This window comes from Pseudophryne corroboree, chromosome 12 (genome assembly GCF_028390025.1).
Source record: "Pseudophryne corroboree isolate aPseCor3 chromosome 12, aPseCor3.hap2, whole genome shotgun sequence".
Taxonomy (NCBI): domain Eukaryota; kingdom Metazoa; phylum Chordata; class Amphibia; order Anura; family Myobatrachidae; genus Pseudophryne; species Pseudophryne corroboree.
Window position 1 is genome coordinate 29,914,463 of NC_086455.1, and position 22,149 is coordinate 29,936,611.

The window sequence follows — 22,149 nt, forward strand, 5'->3', positions numbered from 1 at the left end:
GGGAGAGAGGTTAGGTTTAGGTACTAGAGGTAGGGTTAGGGTTAGGCTGCGGGGAGGGAGGGTTATGGTTAGGCTGCAGGGGGAGGTTAGGTTTAGGTACTAGAGGTAGGGTTAGGCTGCGGGGAGGGAGGGTTAGGATTAGGCTACGGGGGGAGGTTAGGTTTCGGTACTAGAGGTAGGGTTAGGCTGCGGGGAGGAAGGGTTAGGGTTAGACTGCGGGAGGGAGGTTAGGTTTAGGTACTAGAGGTAGGGTTAGGGTTAGGCTGCGGGGAGGGAGGGTTATGGTTAGGCTGCAGGGGGAGGTTAGGTTTAGGTACTAGAGGTAGGGTTAGGCTGCGGGGAGGGAGGGTTTGGATTAGGCTACGGGGGGAGGTTAGGTTTCGGTACTAGAGGTAGGGTTAGGCTGCGGGGAGGGAGGGTTAGGGTTAGGCTGTGGGGGGAGGTTAGGTTTCGGTACTAGAGGTAGGGTTAGGCTGCGGGGAGGGAGGGTTAGGCTGCAGGGAGGGAGGGTTATGGTTAGGCTGGAGGGAGGGTTAGGGTGCGGGGGGAGGTTAGGTTTAGGTACTAGAGGTAGGGTTAGGGTTAGGCTGCGGGGAGGGAGGGTTATGGTTAGGCTGCAGGGGGAGGTTAGGTTTAGGTACTAGAGGTAGGGTTAGGCTGCGGGGAGGAAGGGTTAGGGTTAAGCACTCTAAAGTCTCTAAGATGGAGACTTATTCTACTTATTTATATAGCACCTTCTAGAAGATAATAGCTAGCATCTGATTGGATGTAATGGGCAACATCCCCACTTTTGTAAACCCACACTTTAGTAAATATACCCCCCTAATGTGAGCACAACTGGGCTCCAAATGCTTGGCATGCTTACACAATGGGATGTCACAATGAGACTTCTGACCCATCCAGCCGAAATGTGCAACTGCGCTGTGCACCTTTTTTGTGTGTCTTCTTTTCTCCATCCCCCATAGCAAAGGATGTACCCGTATCTGTACAGTGTCTGAATTTTACAGTATATAACCACTGTGTCACCATGTCTGAATATATTGTATGTACCACTGCCACCATTGGCAGTCTATACAGGAGTGTGCCATACTACACTGCAAACCGCCTGCATTAACCACAATATTCCTGGCTGTTGTACCCGCTGCATGGCTGTATGCCTGCATTGTGTACCTGCTGTTATACGTACATTAACCCTGTTTTAACTTGCATCCTGTTTCCTGCCAGTTTATAAACCTACAAGCCTGGTTAATTTATCTACTGTGTGGACTGACCTCAAGTCCTCAACCACACACCACTTACACCTGTTGCTATCATAGGTTCTGCCGATAGCTGTTTCTATAATGGGTTGCTGGTGCAATGGAGCTATCCACCAATCACAGTGCTGAAAGTCATTCACTGTATGGAAGCACATGGAGAGACAGCGCGGGACACCAGGAGGGGCGTGGCATGTTATCATATTTTATTTAATTGGTTCCCATGAATGGGTGTGTAGGGGCCCCAATGCATTGCTTTGCCCAGGACCTACAATATTGTTAAGACAGCCCTGGGTCATGCAGCCACATTCTAATCACCTTGTGAGCTGGCAAGCGTGTCTCTCCTCCTCTGCAGTGCCATCTTCCCAGTGACATCTTCAAGAAGATGGCGTTGCATTGGCAAGGTTGTCCCTTCATCTCCACAGCACCATCTTCCCAGTGACATCTTTGGGAAGATGGCATCACACTGTGAAAGCACTGTGCCAGAGCCTTTGCCCTCTTGTGCGCATGCGCCATCTTCCCAAATACCACTGGGAAGATGGCTCCGAAGAGGAGGAGGGACCTGCTTGCCGGCGCACATGGAAATGTGCAGGTAGTGATGGTGGGGCTGCTCAGAGCAGGGGGCCCGCTGCACACAGGCTCCCTCAGGCGTTAGTATGTCCCTGGTTCTGTCAATAGTAGTGAGCAGTGTAGATATGGCATACCACTCTATAGCAGCCCACATTGGCCATTGCTCATTAGACATAATAAAAGAGAGGTCCTTGGCTGTTTAGTAGTAATTAGCAAATCTACTAGCAGTCAAAACTGAAATATACACAAATATATGCCATATCTGACATTTGTATTCAAGTAATTCCAATGATGCATCCAGAGGTGTAGCTATAACTTTAAGGGTCCCATAGCAACATTTTAAGGGGTTCCCCCCCCCCCCCCCCCTAGAGAGACCCTTATCTCCACAGCAGTTGTTCAGTTTAAGTGTCATTCTTGCCATAGTAGTGTCCTAGTTCATTTTATGCCTCATACAAGGGCGTAGCTACCATAGGTGCAGCAGTGCAGCTGCTATGGGGCCCAGAGCTGAGAGGGGCCCACCTTCCCTCTCTCAGTTACGTGTTATATACATTTTTCACCATTGGGTGGTACGTAAGGGTCCTTTCAAACTTTTTCCTTGGGGCCTGCAATATATGTAGGTATGGCCCTGGACCTGCTCATTGTAGTGTGGTATAAAATGAACTGAAGGGCATTCTAATGTTATATAATATGAAATGAACCGGGGCGCTGTAATGAGGCACAATATAAACGGGGAGCATGTGAATTGGGGGTACTCTGCGGCATAATGTGTACTAGCAGTTCTGAAATGTGACACAGGGTGAACTTAGGCACTACTGTGATTCATAAAAGAAACTAGAGCACTACTATGAGGCATAACATTAAATAAGGCACTACTAAGGGTCAAAAAATGACCTAGGGCACTATTATAGGGCATAAAATTTACATCTACTGCAGAGATGTGTCTCTCTAGAAGCATTGGGACGGGGGCCCCTTCAAAATGTTGCTATGGGGACCACAAAGTCCTGGCTACGCTCCTGGCCTCCCAGCAGTGCCCTAGTCCATTATATGAACTATAGTGGTGCCCTTGTTAATGTTACTGAACTGCTGGAAACCTGGTAGACAACTTTATGACCTGGGTGCAGTTGAGTTAGGCCCCATAGCAATGGCACCTCCTGCACCCACTATAGCTATGCCCTTGGGTGCATTCCCTACATATGCAACACGGTATGCCTCCTATGTCAGTAATGTCGCTCATTTCTAAAGATTGAATTAGCTCCATTCTAATGAGCTTTTGCTCTGACCACAAAATGGCTGCCTCCTACAAGCAAGCTTGTCAAGCCAGGGGGGTCATTCCGAGTTGTTCGCTCTGTATTTTTTTTTGCATCGCAGCGATTTTCCACTTAGTGCGCATGCGCAATGTCCGCAGTGCGACTGCGCCAAGTAAATTTGCTATGCAGTAAGGAATTTTACTCACGGCTTTTTCATCGTTCTGGTGATCGTAGTGTGATTGACAGGAAGTGGGTGTTACTGGGCGGAAACAGGCCGTTTTATGGGTGTGTGCGGAAAAACGCTACCGTTTCTGGGAAAAACGCGGGAGTGGCTGGAGAAACGGAGGAGTGTCTGGGCGCACGCTGGGTGTGTTTGTGACGTCAAACCAGGAACGACAAACACTGAACTGATCGCAGATGCCGAGTAAGTCTGGAGCTACTCAGAAACTGCTAAGAGAGGTGTAATCGCAATATTGCGAATACGTTGTTCGCAATTTTAAGAAGCTAAGATTCACTCCCAGTAGGCGGCGGCTTAGCGTGAGTAAATCTGCTAAAAGCAGCTTGCGAGCGAACAACTCGGAATGAGGGCCCCTGTCTCCAAACTTGCTTTAGTGCAGGGAAAGCAAGGCGAAATTAAGTGAGTTTTAGTCACCAGTTGGGAGTTTTAAACTGCCTTTGTCTCCTTGAAAGGATATAATTATATTAATGTGAGAAATAAATGAAACTAAGTGCTATATAGTGTCGTGCAACTCCCCTGTCTGCTTCACATCCAGAACCACTAATCTATATTCACTCTCTCTGCAGTTCTCCTAATGTCAAGTCTGTGACATTGTAAAACAATTACACCTCTTCTTAGTCATCTATTCAATGCTACTGACAAATACATTGTGCTTGCCATGTCTGCGCCGCTCCTCAATTCAAGGCCATTTGTTTGTTCCTCGCTCTTTGTATTGTACACAGAGCTTGTAAAGGTCACACAGGGAATTCTACATGAATGTGGTATGAATTATGAATAGAATCTAATCACAATTGCTTATTGAATCCGCTTCTTTTAACTTATGAAACAGATTATTCCAAAAGTGGCCCAGAACAGTGGATCAAGCACCAGTGCACGGCATGCGGTTTCTGGCAACAGAGATTCTATACAAAATTGTCAGCAGAAAGTGTTTTTTTTTAAGGGACCTATTTAACAATGACTGTATTAATGACCTGAAAGATGCCAGAATTCACAAAATGTATTATGGGGGTTTCATTGCGGACACAGGATCCGATAAGATCACGTCCCAGCAATGAGTAAAAAGTAAAGTGGGTTCAGAACCTACATGTACATTAGGAATCATGAAAAAAAGTCTAGTACACTGGAGAAGGATCAAAAGATCCCTCTCTGGCCAGACTTCCCCCATAGGTAAAATCGGGCTAATGCCATATAAAGAAGCGGGGCACATGCCCTGGGTGACGTGTAGACAGGGGTGCAAACACAGGGAGCCTCATCACCGTGATCCGATCAAATTATGGAGGAGATATATCAAAACTTGGAAAGGGACAATGTGTTGAGAGCTCAAATGCAAACCAAGCAGTTCCTAACTGTCATTTTTCAAACACAGCCTGTAACATGACAGTTAGGATCTGATTGGGTAATACTTTAGTTCTCTCCAAGCTTTGATAAATCTCCTCCTAAAAATGAAGCTTACTTCAGTTTTCTGACTTACTGGCAGGTCACTTTCCCCATACTTTTGTCATAAAAGGTTTATCATCATCATCATCATCATCATCTTCATGTGTGGTAACCAGGTCCTTGAATAGCCCAAAGCAGCAAAGAGCCTTTTTTTTATCACAGGTAACGGATGACAATGGGCTTTTCATGGCTCTATACATAGAGCCCAACGTCATAAAAGTTCCAGTCAGATTTTAAATTCTAATTATAAGATTTCTGACAATCACTGATCTCCAAGGATCTTGACACAACTTGAATAATCTTGTAGAGAAAAATGATCACATACTGACAAATGTAATGCTGTTATCTTGCTATATGGTACTATTAGCCTAATTCAAGGTTGATTGCAAAACAATTTTTTCCTCTTATGGGCAAAACCATGTGCACTGCAGGTGGGGCAGATGTAACATGTGCAGAGAGAGTTAGATTTGGGTGGGGTGTGTTCAAACTGAAATCTAAATTGCAGTGTAAAAATAAAGCAACCAGTATTTACCCTGCACAGAAACAATATAACCCACCCAAATCTAACGCTCTCTGCAAATGTTATATCTGCCCCCCCCCCGCCCCCCCACGAAGTGCAACATGGTTTTGCCCATTAGAGGAAAATGTTGTTTTGCAATCAACCTTGAATCTAGCCCTATAATGATTACAGCTGCACACGTTGCACATTCACCAGTTTAACTGAAACAAATGTCTTAAAAACTTGAATCTTTGTCAAAATGCCCTGCCAGCTCAAGCTTCATCTACTAATAAATGGCAGTTTGGCTATAAGATTGTTTTCTATTACATGTCTGACAAATTGTGCATTTGCTGAAATTAATTGTATCATCTCCAGATATATAAATTAATTGCCGATCTTGGCTGCTGCTGTTGATGTATTATTAATATTAATATTATGCAGAAAAATCCATATTTAGAGGTTTCAGTAGAGGATACAAAATAGGCAGAATGAGATAAGGAACAGCAGAACTTTGGTGGGAGAGCAAGGGATGAAAACGGGCACAAGGATTACTACCTCATCTCTTTAATTCTGGACACATTAATTACACAGGTTCTGGGGCTGGCTGACTTCAAGACTCCATTTCACCTGGTTTTAATCAGCCACAGAACCTGTGTAATTAATATGTGTCCAGAATTAAAGGAATGAGGAGGTAACCCTAACAAGGGGCGAGGACTAAAAATGGTCCCTTAGTTTTAGACCTGAGGTCTGGACAGTAGCCGATCTTGCCACGGGCAAGCAGGACTTTTGCCCGGGGCGCCGCCTTCCGGAGGGCGCCGCACCATGGCAAGATCTGCTACTGCTGTGCCCCCCACTGCCCGCTGGTTCCCCGCTGTTAAGGGAACTAGACGCTACGCTTCTAGTTTCCCTTCGTGGAGAGGACCTTTGCTGTGCGGTGCGCGATGACGTCATCGCGCACCGCACAGCATTGTGGGACTGACAGACGCTAGGGGTCATAATTTACCTCTAGTGTCTGTCTATGCCAGATCCGAGGACAAGCGTGGCGCCGGCGGAGGTCTGCAGCGGTCGGGAGCGGGGATAGTAAGTATAAATTTTTCTTTTTTTTTTCTATTTCAGCGGCGCTACTCTACTGTACAGGGGGCGTAGCTGACCACGCCCCCTGTATGAAGCCACGCCCCTATTTCCCGCCTGGGCCGCCAAAAGAGCAAGAACCGGCCCTGGGTCTGGCATTCTGGAAGATTACAGTGAATCTGTACTTAATAAAATCTATATAGCCATGTAACAGTTATGTAGTTGGAGACGGCAAGCCATGTCGGCAGTCATATAGGTGCCAGCTCTTCATGGACCAGCTCCTCACTGTGATAAACATGCGGGGGGAAGAGGTTATTGTCTGCTTACATGTGCTTGCTCTTCAGGTCAAAAGTTGAGCTCAAGACGAAATATATGGCAGCTATAAAAATACTATAGCATATAGTACAGTACTATAGCATATAGTACAGTCATGGTTGCCATCAGAAATTGTGGGGCCTGGGACTGATAAAACAGGCAGACCCCCCCTCCCCCCCCCCCACCTGCGTATTCTGCACCACTCCACCCCTATGTGACATTACACGTTGTGAGTGATGACGTCACATTTAAGCGCAACAGACCTGCAAGAGCAATTCACTGGGCCGATGCGCAGGGAAGGCTGGTTTTTAAGTCCCTCCCTGCACATCAGCCCGCTGTTGTTGTGCAGCCTTGTGCAGCTCTAGTTAGCGGTGGGAGCCAGGGACGGGCCCCCTCTCTGTCCGGGCCCAGTACCCCAGGCCAGGCAGTCTTACCCTGATGGCGTCCCTGAGTATAGTTTATTTCATATAGTATTGTAGGACTTTGTATTGTATTGTATGGACTTGACAAAAATTCACTTAGTTTTTTAGTAAGGTAATATATTTTTCATTGGATGTCTGCAAGAAAAATACGAACAAATGAATGTAAAATGCATAATACAATGTAACGATATGAATTTAAAAAAAAGTTTGATTTAAAGAGATACTTTTGTATGACAGAATGGAGAGTCATACAGTATATTCGATAGGCAACTAGAAAGCTGCAATGTAGGTAACGCCACTGGCCCTGATGTCAGTCGCTGTCCCTTCCCTTCCTGTATGGGGTGGTGACGTCAACAAAGTGCTGGTATACAGGGGGATGCTGGGGGCACAGCTGTCCCAGGCCCAGCCTCTCTGACAGAGAGAGGAGGGCCCGGGATGCTCATGCAGCCACCTGCCCGCCGCCACCGTCCCTGCCGTTCCGCGGTCATCCCCGCTGTTCTGCTGCTCTCCTCCGTCCTCCTGCAGCTGTATTGAAAACTTCCCTCCCAAAATGGCCACCACCACAGAGGAGACAGTTATTCAAGAAACTAGAGGAGCCCTCTAGTATCTTGAATAACTGTCTCCTCTGAGGCGGCGGTCATTTTGGGAGGAACGTTTTCAATACAGCTGCAGGAGGACGGAGGAGAGCAGCAGAACAGAGGGCATGAAGGCGGGCAGGCAGCAGCATCAGCATCCCGGGCCCTCCCGGGAGCGGCACATGTATGTATGACCATGCATGCACGTGTGTGTATATAACACACACACACACACACACACACACACACACACACACACACACACACACCATACTTGCCGACTTTTGGGTTGGCTCAGCAGTAGGGCGGGCAGTGAGGTGACACGCAGAGGGGGGCGGGCCAGAGGAGGAACGGGGGCGTGGCTGCTGGTTCGTGTCACGTAAGCCACGCCCCCAACTGTGTGATGCCGCTATTACCGGCATTATACAGCAGGGCGTGGCTATGATGACACGATTCAACAAGAATTGCGTCATTGCCTGCCCAGACCGCCCATTTTACACGCTAAATGGGCGGCCGGGCAGGGGGTGAATCTGAAATCGGGAGACTTGCTTGCTCTTTCGGGGTACCGGGAGGGTCACCCGATTTTTGAGAGCCTCCCGGCCATTCCGGGAGGGTAGGCAAGTATGACACACACACACGTTAACTGGTGCAATTCTAAAGCTGACGCCTCCACAGTGGCGGGGGGATCCTGCCTATTTTGTCAGTCCCGGGCCCCGCTATTTCTGATGGCAGCCCTGCTGGTAAACACCGTGAAGGAAGGATAGGCAGGAGATGCAGTAGCGGATCTTGCCACGGGCAAGCAGGACTTTTGCCCAGGGCGCCGCCTTCCGGAGGGCGCCGCAACAGGGCAAGATCCGCTGCTGCTGTGCCCCCCGCTGCCACAGTGAAGGGAAACTAGACGCGTACGCGTCTAGTTTCCCTTCGTGGAGAGATCCTTTACTGTGCGGTGCGCGATGACGTCATCGCGCACCGCACAGCAAAGGTCCTCTCCACGAAGGGAATTAGACGCTACGCGTCTAGTTTCCCTTCGTGAAGAGGACCTTTGCTGTGCGGTGCGCGATGACGTCATCGCGCACCGCACATCATTTCAGTCTGTACAGGGGGCGTAAATGACCACGCCCCCTGTACGAAGCCACGCCCCCTATTGTCGCCCGGGGCGCACAGCGCCCAAGAACCTGCCATGGGGAGATGCACCTAATCTGGGAAAGCAGCAGTGCCTCCTTTGCAGGAGTACACTGATACTACCAGACCCATGTACAATGCAGGAAAAGCTCAGGATAGCTGCCCTACAGTAAGAAGTCCAACTGTATAATTAACATGGGTATATTTAAATTAACAGCAGCCTTATTGCACCCCTTTCCTTGAAATGCAGAAGGTGCCAGGGCTCATTTATTGATTAATGCGGTCCTACCTCCATTTAACAGTTTTATTATCCATCTGCGCAGCTGTTTTTTCCTAGATTGCTTAACGGAACGGGCTCTACCATTAGGCAGAGTCACCAGCATTTAGTGGTGACGTGATTTCACTCATTTACAGTAGTTTGTTTTCTGTGGAGATTTCTAATACACAATATACATGCACTATGATAGGTACATACATTTTATAAATGTATTAATTTCTGTATCTCTTTAATCACAGAGTTTGCCTACGGGGGACACCCCTATCCATTTAGTGGGATTTTTGAAATCACACCAGGCAGCGCCGTGGAACTCGGGGAGACATTTAAATTCAAGTAAGTAATTCATTATTGTACTGTGCGTGTTTTCAGTGGATTTCAGTTGTAGCTCACTCTTTAGAACATAATGGTATTATAGCATTCAGTATTATAAACTGCAGTACTATCTATCAATCACTATTTATTACCCGTGGCGGCCCCAGAGGTGAGGCTGCAGCGCACTCCAAAATTCAAATAGGGGAGCCACCAACTGCCAGTGAGTCCCGTATGGAGATATTTGGGGTGGCAGTTGGTGCGGCTCCCCTGTTTGAAGTTTGGACTGCGCTGCAGCCTCACCTCTACAACTACCACTGCTTACTACTATCTATTAATTACTATGGGGGTAATTCTGAGTTGATCGCAGCAGCAAGTTTGTTAGCAGTTGGGCAAAACCATGTGCACTGCAGGGAGGGCAGATGTAACATGTGCAGAGAGAGTTAGATTTGGGTGGGTTATTTTATTTCTGTGCAGGGTAAATATTGGCTGCTTTATTTTTACACTGAAATTTAGATTTCAGTTTCAACACACCACACCCAAATCTAACTCTCTCTGCACATGTTATATCTGCCCCACATGCAGTGCACATGGGCCCTCATTCCGAGTTGTTCGCTCGCTAGCTGCTTTTAGCAGCATTGCACACGCTAGGCCGCTGCCCTCTGGGAGTGTATCTTAGCTTAGCAGAATTGCGAACGAAAGATTAGCAAATCTGCTATTAAATAATTCTTTGCAGTTTCTGAGTAGCTCCAGACCTACTCCTAGATTGCGATCAGCTCAGTCCGTTTAGTTCCTGGTTTGACGTCACAAATACGCCCTGCGTTCGGCCAGCCACTCCCCCATTTCTCCAGACACTCCCGCGTTTTTCCCTGACACGCCTGCGTTTTTTAGCACACTCCCGGAAAACGCTCAGTTACCTCCCAGAAACGCCCCTTTCCCTGTCAATCACTCACTGATCAGCAGTGCGACTGAAAAGCGTCGTACGAACACCAGCATAAACTGCTAAAGTTTTTAGTTAAATAACTTAGCGCATGCGCGCTGCGTACCATGCGCATGCTCATTTAGCAGCAAATCGCAGCATTGCAAAAATCGGCAACGTGCGAACAACTCGGAATGACCCCCATGGTTTTGTCCAACTGCTAACAAATTTTCTGCTGCGATCAACTCGGAATTAGGCCCAATGTGTTTACTCTGTTAACAAGTTCTAGATTCCTTATCTCAATCCAGGGGCGGAACTACCATTGGTGCAGCAGGTGCCCTGCACTAAGGGCCCTTGGGAACTAAGGGTCCCACTGCTGTATAGACCAGCAATGAGTTTTTCACTGGACCACCACTTAACCATTTTGAGCAAAGTCTCGACTGGCCCAGCGCTGTCACCCTCTACCTCTCACTATCACCCACTGCCTCTCCCTGTGACCCTCTACCTCTCCCTGTCACCCACTGTCTGTTTCTGTCACTCTCTGCCTCTCTCTGTCACCCGCTGCCCTACGTTTTACCCTCTGACATGTGACATATTATGAACTTGGAGTGGAGGGCCCCAAAGCATATTTTTGCACCGGGCACACCAATTACAAGTTCCACCACTGTCTCAATCCCTCAATATATTAGGATGACAATACTTTCTTCTTTAAAACGCCATCAATATCACACCAAACATTTTGTGCATTATGGGGGTCATTCCGAGATGATCGTAGCTGTGCTAAATTTAGCACAGGTACGATCATTCACACTGACAAGCGGGGGGATGCCCAGCACAGGGCTATCCCGCCCCACATGTCAGTGCCGCCCTCCCCCTCGCAGAAGTGCAAAGGCATCGCACAATCGCACAGCGGCGATGCCTTTGCACTTCAAGAGTAGCTCCCGACCAGCGCAGCTTTAGTGTGCTGGCCGGGAGCTACTCATCGCTCCCCGGCCCGCAGCGGCTGCGTGTGATGTCACGCAGCCGCTGCGGCCCGCCCCCGTTCAGTCCGGCCACGCCTGCGTTGGCCGGACCGCGCCCACAAAACAGTGGCCAGACGACGCCCATCCGCCCCCCCGTGCCCAGCGACCGCCTCTGCCTGTCAATCAAGCAGAGGCGATCGTAGCGGCCCAACGGCCTTTGGCCGTCTGGCATGCGCCGGCGCACTGCGGTGCCAGCGCGTGCGCAGTTCTGACCCGATCGCACCGCTGCAATAAACTGCAGTGTGCGATTGGGTCAGAATGACCCCCTATGTTTCATGCATCAAATATTCTCTAACTGTTTATATAAACATTCTAGTCACACATCTCTTTACAATGTATAATTATTTTGCATAAATTAGCAATACGAATGTTTTGTTTTCTTATGGTCAGACCAGGGGCACATTAATAGAGGAGGGGGCACGTGTGCAGTCTCTGTCTGGGCACCTTTCTCTCCAGCCAGCAGCCCAGACTCTGAGCACTAGGGTCATTAGGTGACCCTAGCGGACCATAGCTCTGTACCAGAGTTTAGTGCGCATGCAAAGGTCTCTGGGTAAATGGCGTGGCACCCATTTCCTCTATGATTTTCTTACTGCGCATGCACAAAGCGCCAGGAAAATGGCTGCCGCGCCACTTAGTAAGAATCTGATTGGTTGCCTTAGAAAACGTCTTCACTTTATCTCTCTCCAAGGCTTGATACTGTACATCCTTCCCTGATTATTTATTATTGTATCATGTGTGTATATTTTCAATTTAAGCATCTATCCATCCACTTGTGCAAAGAGCTATAATCACTATCAGAGCACACTTGTGCCGGCCGTATACCTGGTGCAAGAGCTCTGTCGCACAACCCTGCATAGCCCGCAATCCTGTCTATGGTGGTCATTCCGAGTTGATCGCTCGCTGCCGATTTTCGCAGCGCAGCGATTAGGTGAAAAAAATGGCATTTCTCTGCATGTGTATGCCCCGCAATGCGCACGCGCGACGTATGGGTACAAAGCTCTTTGTGGCTGTGCTCAGGTTCTAGCAAAGTTTTCCTTCGCACTGGCGGCCGCAAGAAGATTGACAGGAAGGGGGCGTTACTGGGTGTCAACTGACCATTTTCAGGGAGTGTTTGGAAAAATGCAGGCGTGTCTGAAAAAAACGCAGGCGTGGCTGGGCGGGTGTATGACGTCAAATCCGGACACGAATAGGCTGAAGTGATCACAAGCGCTGAGTAGGTTCAGAGCTACTCTGAAACTGCACAAACTGTTTTTGCAGAGCTCGGCTGCACATACGTTCGCACATAGCGTTTTCACGGCTGCTAAAACTAGCTAGCGAGCGATCAACTCGGAATGACCCCCTATATGCCCTCAAAACGCCCTTTCTCAACTTATCCTGTCTGCGAATTCCCGCTACTGCCCATTAATACCCTTTTACATACCTTCCAACTTCAGTGCTGTGGGAGTCAGGACGCGCGGCTGTGGCCAAAAAGGGGTGGAGCTTCTGGGAGAGGGGTGTGGTCTCACAATAACGGGGTGTGGCCTACTGCCGCTACTCCCATTTTCGCCATTTTGGGGGCATGTCCAGCGCTACATGAGCTACTGGACAGCCCCTGGCTCCCCTCTTTGTGCTGATAGGTGCCGTGCGCATCTATTCAGTGTGATCACTGGCTGCTTTGCAAAGCAGAGCAGCGGTGATCACTACCTCTCCCAACTGCCCCACCCCCCACCCACGGGACATTGCGACCCGCGGGAGGGACAGCAGGACAGTGTCCAATTAGCTCATAGTCTCTCTCAAATATAAAAAAATTTAAAGCGGCAATCCTGGTTTTGCCGTTGTAATTGATTGCCACTTTAAAAATATGGGCAGACTCGCAGGATTTACCAACCAGCATCTCACAGGCTTTTACATTTTGCCCCTTACCTTCAATAAAAGCTCGTTTTTTTTATCATGTGGGTTCCAAGTTCTTGCATATTGTTATGTACTGTGCAGTAGAGATTTTTGCATTGTTTTGGTTAATACAAGAACACACATGACATGTGGTTTGTCTTTCCCACAGGGAAGCCATTGCCCTGGGCACAACCGACTTCACAGAGGAGGACATTGATAACATCATGGAGGAGCTGGGGAAGGAATACAAAGGCAATGCTTACCACTTAATGCACAAAAATTGCAATCATTTCTCTGCAGCTCTAGCTGAGGTCTGTATCACGGTGGCCCCACCTGCCTGGCACAGTTCTGATTTGCATTCTGGCCCCTGCATGCATGGCCGTCACTTCTTCTCTCATGTAGATAAATCTGGGGGAGTAAGATTAGATTAGAGCATCTCACAAAAACAGCTGCTGTTGTGGAAAGGCTGTGAGGAAAAGACACCGGTGTTAAAAATATGATCACACAGTGCGTTGATGTCAGACATGGAATAAATGTGCATATGAAATGAGCAACCTATGCCCACTCATTTCTGTTATTGCGATTATGACTTCATGTCGCATGCCTACAGTTTGTTGTATTTCTGCAACATTCCTGAGTACTGACAACACTCCTTATTGGGGAGGGGAACCTTGGACTGCACCCCCTAATTACAAATATAATGAAAGTTGCTATCATGCTAAGAATTGTAGTTCCACACAGAAAGAGAAAATATAATGCCAATGCACACTCTATAGTTCCAAGTACTGCTAATCAGAATAATAATAATGAGCTCTGCAAATCTAACATAGAGCAAAATCATGATGCTTGGTATACTGTTTGGGCAAAAAATATCTGCCCACCAACCAGCATCCAGATGACCTTGCCTGGTGGGTCCCTAGCACTATGTTTAAGTCCAGGGTGCAGGTCCCCACCAAGCCAGTGAAGGCAATCATCCCAGGGAAGCATACTAGTGAGAGATTAAGGTGTTAAGGCACGTACACACGGGGGAGATGTGTGCTGAACGATCTAGCGCAGACCGATCAGCACACATCTCTCCCCCCACTCAGCACAAAGGAGCGATGTGTGCTAAGCGAGGAGCGGGGGTGGGGGGGGGGGCACTCACTTCACACAGCAGTGAAGTGAGTGATCTACTAGAATTGGCATGCGTGTATGCCAAATCTAGAGTCAGCGATGGCGACGCCCGGGACCGTGTATCGCTATCGCTACGGGCATACACGTGGAGAGATCCGTGCTTAATTTCTATGCAATCAAGTCAGATTGCTTAGAATTTAAGCACGGATCTCTCCATGTGTACCCCCCCCCCCTTAAGTGTTAATAAGAAAGAAGCAAAAGCTACGTGTTAGAGAGTGTTATATAGGTGAGAGGTATTAATTAAAATGCTAAGAAGAAAGTGTTGTGTTGGTAGAAAAATTTATTTGAAAGTGCCAAAAAGTGCTAAATTAAGTGTCTTAATGTGCCACCCCAAAGAAGCCCAGCAACAGCAACACTGGGGGCCCCACACCCCAAATTCATCACTAAAGCTGACAAATTGTATAAATGTATACAGGACTTATTATGATAGTGCCTTTTCCAATATGCAGTCTATGAATGCTAGAGATCTGTGCTAGTTAAAAACAATCAGGACAGGTGGGAGGGGTGCCAGACCAAGCTGAAGGAACCTCAGCCTTTAAGTCTACTACTTAAATAATCTATAGAGTTTATGGGGGAGGGGGGCCTTGGACTGCACACCCTAATTACAAAAATATTGAGAGGCGCTATCATGCTGAGACTTGTAATTCCACCCAGAAAGAGAAAATATAATGCTGATGTACACTCTATAGTACCAAGCACTACTAATTTAAATAATTATAATGAGCTCTGCAATCTAGCATAGAGGAGAATCGAAGTCTTAACTGTTTGGCCAACAAATATCGGCCCACGAAGCAGCATCCAGGTGACCTTGTCTGGTGGGTCCCTAAAGCTAAGTTTAAGTCTTGGGTGCGGGACCCCACCAAGAGCCAGCAAAGGCCAGCCACCCCAGGACAGTTGTAATTTATTTAGTCCTACCTTTTTGCCCATACCCTCTGACTCTCTTGGAATGTCCAAAAGATCCTAAAATAGATGGCGATCTCCTGCACTCCCAACATAGTTGAGCCACCACAGAAGAAACACTGGGGAGAAGACTCAGTAATGACTATATTTGTGTGATGGAGACCAGTGGACCTCATTTTTTTATTTTTTTGTAGCATATTTCCTCCTGGTAAATAACACACTGATGTAGTCATTACTTATTCTCCTATCGAGTGTTAGAGATGGACAAAGGGGTTAAAGGGCCTATGTGATAAAGAGATTCAGGGGGTGGGGTAAGTAGGTGAGAGAAACATGTGCGTGGCCTCGTCTGAAAATACTACCTCACACCCCAGTTTTTGACCCTGCTCCAACAGATCAGGGCCACCATAGGAAAAAACAAAAATTCTACCATATTAAGGCCCACACAGTAATGCCCCCTACACCATATTATGCCACACACCGCAATGCCCTTGATACATTAACTCCCCACATTACAGCAGGCAGAGTCCCCATTTTCCACATTACGGCAAGCAAGAGTCCACACTTTCTACATTACGGCAGGCAAGTGTCCCCATTTTCCACATTATGGCAGGTAAGTGTCCCCATCTTCCACATTACTTCAGGCAAGTGTCCCCATTATAGACATTACGGCAGGCAAGAGTCCCCATTTTCCACATTACGGCAGGCAAGTGTCCCCATTTTCCACATTACGGCAGGCAAGTTTCCCCATCTTCCATATTACGGCAGGCAAGTGTCCCCATTTTACACATTACGGCAGGCAAGTGTCCCCATTATACACATTACAGCAGGCAAGAGTCCCCATTTTACACATTACGGCAGGCAAGAGTCCCCATTATACACATTACGGCAGGCAAGTGTCCCCATTATACACATTACGGCAGGCAAGAGTCCCCATTTTACACATTACGGCATGCAAGAGTCCCCATTTTACACATTACGGCAGGCAAGAGTCCCCATTTTACACATTACGGCAGGCAAGAGTCCCCATTTTACACATTACGGCTGGCAAGGGTCCCCATTTTACACATTACGGCAGGCAAGGGTCCCCATTTTACACATTACGGCTGGCAAGAGTCCCCATTTTACACATTACGGCAGGCAAGTGTCCCCATTATACACATTACAGCAGGCAAGTGTCCCCATTATACACATTACAGCAGGCAAGAGTCCCCATTTTACACATTACGGCAGGCAAGTGTCCCCATTATACACATTACGGCAGGCAAGAGCCCCCATTTTACACATTACGGCAGGCAAGAGTCCCCATTTTACAGATTACGGCAGGCAAGAGTCCCCATTTTACACATTACGGCTGGCAAGGGTCCCCATTTTACAGATTACGGCAGGCAAGGGTCCCCATTTTACACATTACGGCAGGCAAGAGTCCCCATTTTACACATTACGGCAGGCAAGAGTCCCCATTTTACACATTATGGCAGTCAGAGTGAGAGATTGAGAGAGAGAGAATACTTACAGAGGCGATTCCCGCTCTTCGGCCTGCCTCCCCAGTTGCTCCCCGTGCCGGCCGCCTCTCCCTCTTCGTAACTTGGCTCCCCCTCCTCAGAGGGTGGAGTTTTGCGGAATGACGCGGTTGCGTTGTGATGTCACGACGCAACCGTGTCATTCAGTGAAACTCCGCCCCCGAGCGGGGTACTCGGGAGGAGGGGGAAGCATGGAGCCACAGTCAGTTCCACGGCAGGCGCCCCGTGCGGTTGCATGGCTCGGCCACCCCAAGAAACGGCCCTGCCCTTACATACTGTATGTAGCGAATGTCTCTATAGATATGCCCTGTATACCCCTGTATCTCATTTAAATGATCTTGTTCCACAAAGTAAAATCTGTCATCCACCACATCCAAACGTGCCAAAATAAAGCAATATAATTCAGTCACACAAGCACTGGCCAGTAGAAACTTTTGTATCCCTTTAGGCATCTTCATTTTAAAATAGTGTGCAGTTGCAATTAGGCAGCATGCAATGTCACAAACATTGAGTACTTTTACTATTTAGAAATGACTGTAATAGACAAATGCAGAGGGGTTTCCAGTTGCCCAGAACTCGAATCATGACCACAAGATCAGTAGCATATAATATGGTTCTGCTAGAGCTATGGCCACAACATGCAGTATATGGCCATATACGCATCGATTTGAGGGCTACCCTTGCCTGCACAGCTTGACTTTTTTTCGAGGTGGCTGCATGTGACATCACGCAGCCGCCTCGAAAACAGTCCCGACACGCCAGCATTGTCCGGACCACACTCTCAAAATGCTGTGTCAATCACCTTATAGCCGCATCCCGGAAAGATGCAGCTGCAAGGTGACTAACAGCCGCGTCCACCGGGGGCGTCAGCGCGCACTATGACCAGTGTGCGTGCGCAGACCCAATGGACACAGCCGCTGCATGCGAACGCAGTGGCTTGGTCCATCTCTGAATAAGGCCATTTGTATGTCTTGCCCTGCTGTTGCATCTAACAGCTTACTGTGATCGCTGGCCCTGTATATGTCAGAGGTGTTACATACACTGCACTTTGTATGAGACAGATTATAGTTTGGTAAGTGCTAAATGTGCCCCCTTCGTGGACTGGGCTGGCATTAGTAAACTCCCCCCTAGAAATCCTGTGTTTGTCCCAGGACTGTTAGTATTCTTTGTCAGTGTCGGACTGGGACCTGGAGGGCCCACCGGGGGATGCAGTGATAGGGGCCCATACTTAGGGGTGTGGCCAGCCTACAAAGGGGGTGTGGCCAGCCTCCACAGAGGCTTGAAATACACAATAGTCTAGTGCAGTGTAATGCAACATATCTACCATGTATAATACAAGTGCACAGTCTGGAACCTGATCCCTAGAGGAAGGAGAGGGCACTCAGACTCAGGCAGTGGGGCCTACCGGTGGTTTCCCTGGTACCCCTGCGGGCTAGTCCAAGCCTGTTCTTTGTAGAGCTCTACTTACCAATATCCACAATATATTGTATAATCTGTTGCATCTCTTTATTGCCGGTAGTCGATTCTCTGTTTCTATTCCCTATAGAAATGTTTTAGTATTTTCTAATAGCTGTAACTAGTAGTATTGATACCAGTGAACTACAAAAGGAAAAGTATTCATTGCTGGATTGCAATTTCACTAACAAAATAATAAGTGTATTAGAAAGAAAAAAAAAAAGGCTGCCCTTGTGACAGCCACAAGATCATACAACTGAACTGGCCATGTATTCATATATTTATATATTCTACATTTTCATGGAGACTGATTAGAATATTAACAAGTGGATGTATGAACGTAATTTCCTAATAGAGGTGAATTTTATTCACAGTCACCCGTTGATGCTGATTTTACTACTGTACCATAGCGTGGTATCCGTTTGGCAGGTCGACCACTATTGGTCGACATTGACATGGCTGACATGTACAAAAAAAAATGGTCGACACAGGACAGGTTGACACATGAAAAGGTCGACATGGCTTTTTTTTTTTTAAATTGTAGATTTTTAGCTTTTTCATACTTTACCATCAATGTGGACTACGATTGGGAATAGTAACCTGTGCCGAGCGCAGCGTTAGCGGAGCGAGGCATCTTGCCCGCAACATGGCGAGAGAAGCGAGCCATGCGAGGGGACGCGGTACACTAATTGGGGTTCCTGGTCATGTTACAGAAAAAAAATTACACAAAAAACAGTTCAAAAATCCATGTCGACCTTTTCATGTGTCGACCTGTCCTGTGTCGACCATCTTCATGTGTTGACCATTTGTCCATGTTGACCATGTCAATGTTGATCTAATGACTGTCGACCTTAACATGGTAGACCATTCATACCAGAACCCCATATCATAGAATACCACTGAGTGTGTTTTTAGGCTAGGATTGGCTACGTGTTGGCCTGGCCTCTACTTTTCAAGCTTGTCTACACTAGCACTCATAAGGAGCAGATGTATTAAGCCTGGAGAAGTGATAAATCAGTGATAAGTGGAAGGTGATAACGCACCAGCCAATCATTACGGGTTTGAAAAATGACAGGAGCTGATTGACTGGTGTGTTATCACCTTCCACTTATCACTTCTTTATCACTTCTCCAGGTTTATTACATCTGCCCCATAGCATCTGGCAACTATAATGTTAAAATGCTAATACTCTGGAGGCTATAAGAGCCCTGTTTATAGTCAAACACATGAGTCCTGGTTATGTATGTCTTCCACCTAGATAATAACCATTCATAAGTTTTAACACAGTTTGTCCATTTTCCAGATGTTGTGTGGGAGGGAGATCCCACGTTGGGTCAATCGTTTAGCTTACTTCAGCTCCTGCATTCCATTTCTTCAGAGCTGCCTTCCTAAAGAATGGTTGACACCAGCAGCCCTACAAAGTCACATCACTCTCGGCCTCCACAGAGAAGACCAGGGTGAGACCACAGATGAGGACTCTCCATCCACATCTGGTGTCGCTGCTACAGCAACTGCCTCACCTGGGTCTTCGCGAACCTGCAGACACACCAGAGTATAAACGACATTGTGTTCTTCAGAACTATTGCTAGACTAGACTGGATGGTACTCTAAGAGCCAACTTCATCTTGTTAAATCAGAAGATCGGGAGGGGGGGGGGGGGATTATCCAGTTTTCCGTGTTTTCTCTTCCTCACTCTGTGTGATTCTTTGTGTTTGCAAAGGATCATGGTTATGCAAAAAAAGCAACAATTTTTTTCAATGGTTAATTCCCAAGGAATTCACAAGTTTGCATTATTTACAAGTGTGCTTATGGTATGGTTTGTGTCATGTCTAGCTTAAGTGCACCTTAAATCTGTACACAGTAGAGGAACTCATTTGGTTGGCTGAACCATTATTCATGATGATGCAGCAGCCAATCGGTGTACTGTATTAGGAACGAGAGACAGCACTGAAGCAATTTGATAGGCCACATTCTCTATTAATAAATTTGTTCAGCTTAAAAAAAATAAAAATGTCTGCCTCTACGGTGTGTAGATGACAGGTTCACTTACCATGTATGTGTCATTTGCTTCTCATTCCTGTTTATTTCTGAAACAGATGCTTCATTATTGAAATGAAATACAATAAGATTTCAAATGGTGCACAGAAATGTCTTCAGCATCACAGAGGCTTACCTCCCAACATGACCCATTCCAGGAGGGACAAAATGCTTTGTTCCCGGGCTTCCCTCTTAATGTATGATTGCTGTCACCTGTTTTGAACAGGTAAATTAATGTGAAAGGTGTTTCACCAAGCAGAGGCATCACCAGGTGTGGTGACACCCGGTGCGCACCCCTGATGTACTGCCGCAATCGCGTCAAAAGGGGGCGTGGCCGTACAGCTAGGGGGCGTGGCTTCATGGGGATACTGGTATCGTCACTCTGGGGGCGTGCCCAGCATCTCCGGAGATGCTGGGCTTCCCCCAGAGACGGTCTCAGTGCGCTGTCGGCTCCTCTGCTATGACAGGAGCCGGGTGCTGTAGCGGAATTTCACACTGCAGCACCTGGCTCCTGTCATTGCGGAGGAGCTGACATTTGGTGTCACACCCGGGTGCGGGCTGCACCCCCCGCACCCGCCTTGTGACGCCATTGTCACCACGGGTGCCGGCAATCATACATTAAGAGGGAAGCCCAGGAACAAAGCATTTGTCCCTCCTGGAATAGATCATGTTGGGAGGTATACAGCGGTGACACAAGGGTGTGCAAACCGCACCTGGGTGTCACCCTTCCAAGGGGTGACCCCAAAGCTGGCTTCTCCACTGGGACCGGTTGCCGGGTGCTGCAATATGACATTATCCTGCAGCACCCGGTTCCTGTCACTAAGAAGGTTCCAGCGGTGCAGACACTCAGGGTCAGCCCCCTAAATTATATAAATGGGAGACTTTCCATGAGGCCATGTCCCCAGAGTGATGTCAGGGGAGACTTCCTGTGAGGCCACACCTCTCTCCACAAGGTCACGCCCTCTTTCAGGTGAACACGCTTTTGCCGTGGGGGGGGGGGATTATTAGCCACACCAGGTGTCACCAACCCTGATACCTCCAATGTAGCATCGGATGATATCGGATAACTTCCTTTTATGGGGTAACGGGTCATTCATGTGCCACCATTTTATATAGATCGCAGCTACTCACTGTAGTTATTAAATATGGCTGAACCTATTGAACACTCAGCAATTTCATAAAGAATAGGAAGAGATGTGGCCCATCATGGTATTAGGTAAAGCGGCATTCATAGCCTCTAACATCCATTCTTTTGCACTTATATCAAAAATGTTATTTATTTCTGTATGTCCTGTTGATTTTTGTCAATTTGTAAAATAATACATAAAACAGTAATAATAAAAGAGTAGAATGTGAAGAACTGTAACAGCGTTTTAGCATTTACTATTGTCTATATTGTAATCCATTCTCTGACATTAGATATAGAATGGAATCGTGTGTCTGAGTTTCGATATGGAAACATTTACCCCTGACCAGTGTTTCCCAACCTCTCTCCTCAGGACACACTGACAGTGCAGGCTTTAGTGATATCTATGCTTGAGCACAGATGGTTAAATCAAAATAACTGTGGTACTAATTAAGTAATCTGTGCTCAAGTATGGCTAACCTTAAAACCTGGACTGTTTGTGTGCCTTGAGGACTGTGGTTGGGAACCTCTACCCTTGACCATTTCAAACATTTCCTTTCAGAAGGCCAAATTGCTGTGGTTCCTAAACTTGGTCCTCAAGGCACCTTAACAGTCCAATATTTAAGGATGATAGAGATAGCAAATCTGTACTTTACGTGGGGTCATTCCGAGTTGATCGCTAGCTGCATTAGGTCGCTGTGCAGCGATGAGGCAAAAAAATGGCACTTCTGCGCATGAGTATGCGGCGCAATGCGCACATGCAACGTACTATTACAAAGAACGATGTAGTTTC

At 47.4% G+C, this 22,149-nt stretch overlaps 1 protein-coding gene across 1 annotated transcript in view; it reads left to right on the forward strand.

Annotated features, from left to right (window-relative positions):
• The window catches only part of LOC134980453 (deubiquitinase DESI2-like), a 105,432-nt gene extending 83,836 nt beyond the window's left edge, over positions 1–21,596 (forward strand). Inside the window, exons 3-5 of the mRNA XM_063947291.1 lie at positions 9,266–9,359; positions 13,315–13,456; positions 19,497–21,596. Of these exons, the coding sequence (XP_063803361.1) occupies positions 9,266–9,359; positions 13,315–13,456; positions 19,497–19,751 (491 nt within the window). The 3' untranslated portion in view covers positions 19,752–21,596. The remainder of the gene's footprint in view (positions 1–9,265; positions 9,360–13,314; positions 13,457–19,496) is intronic.
• Positions 21,597–22,149: the final 553 nt, after the last annotated feature.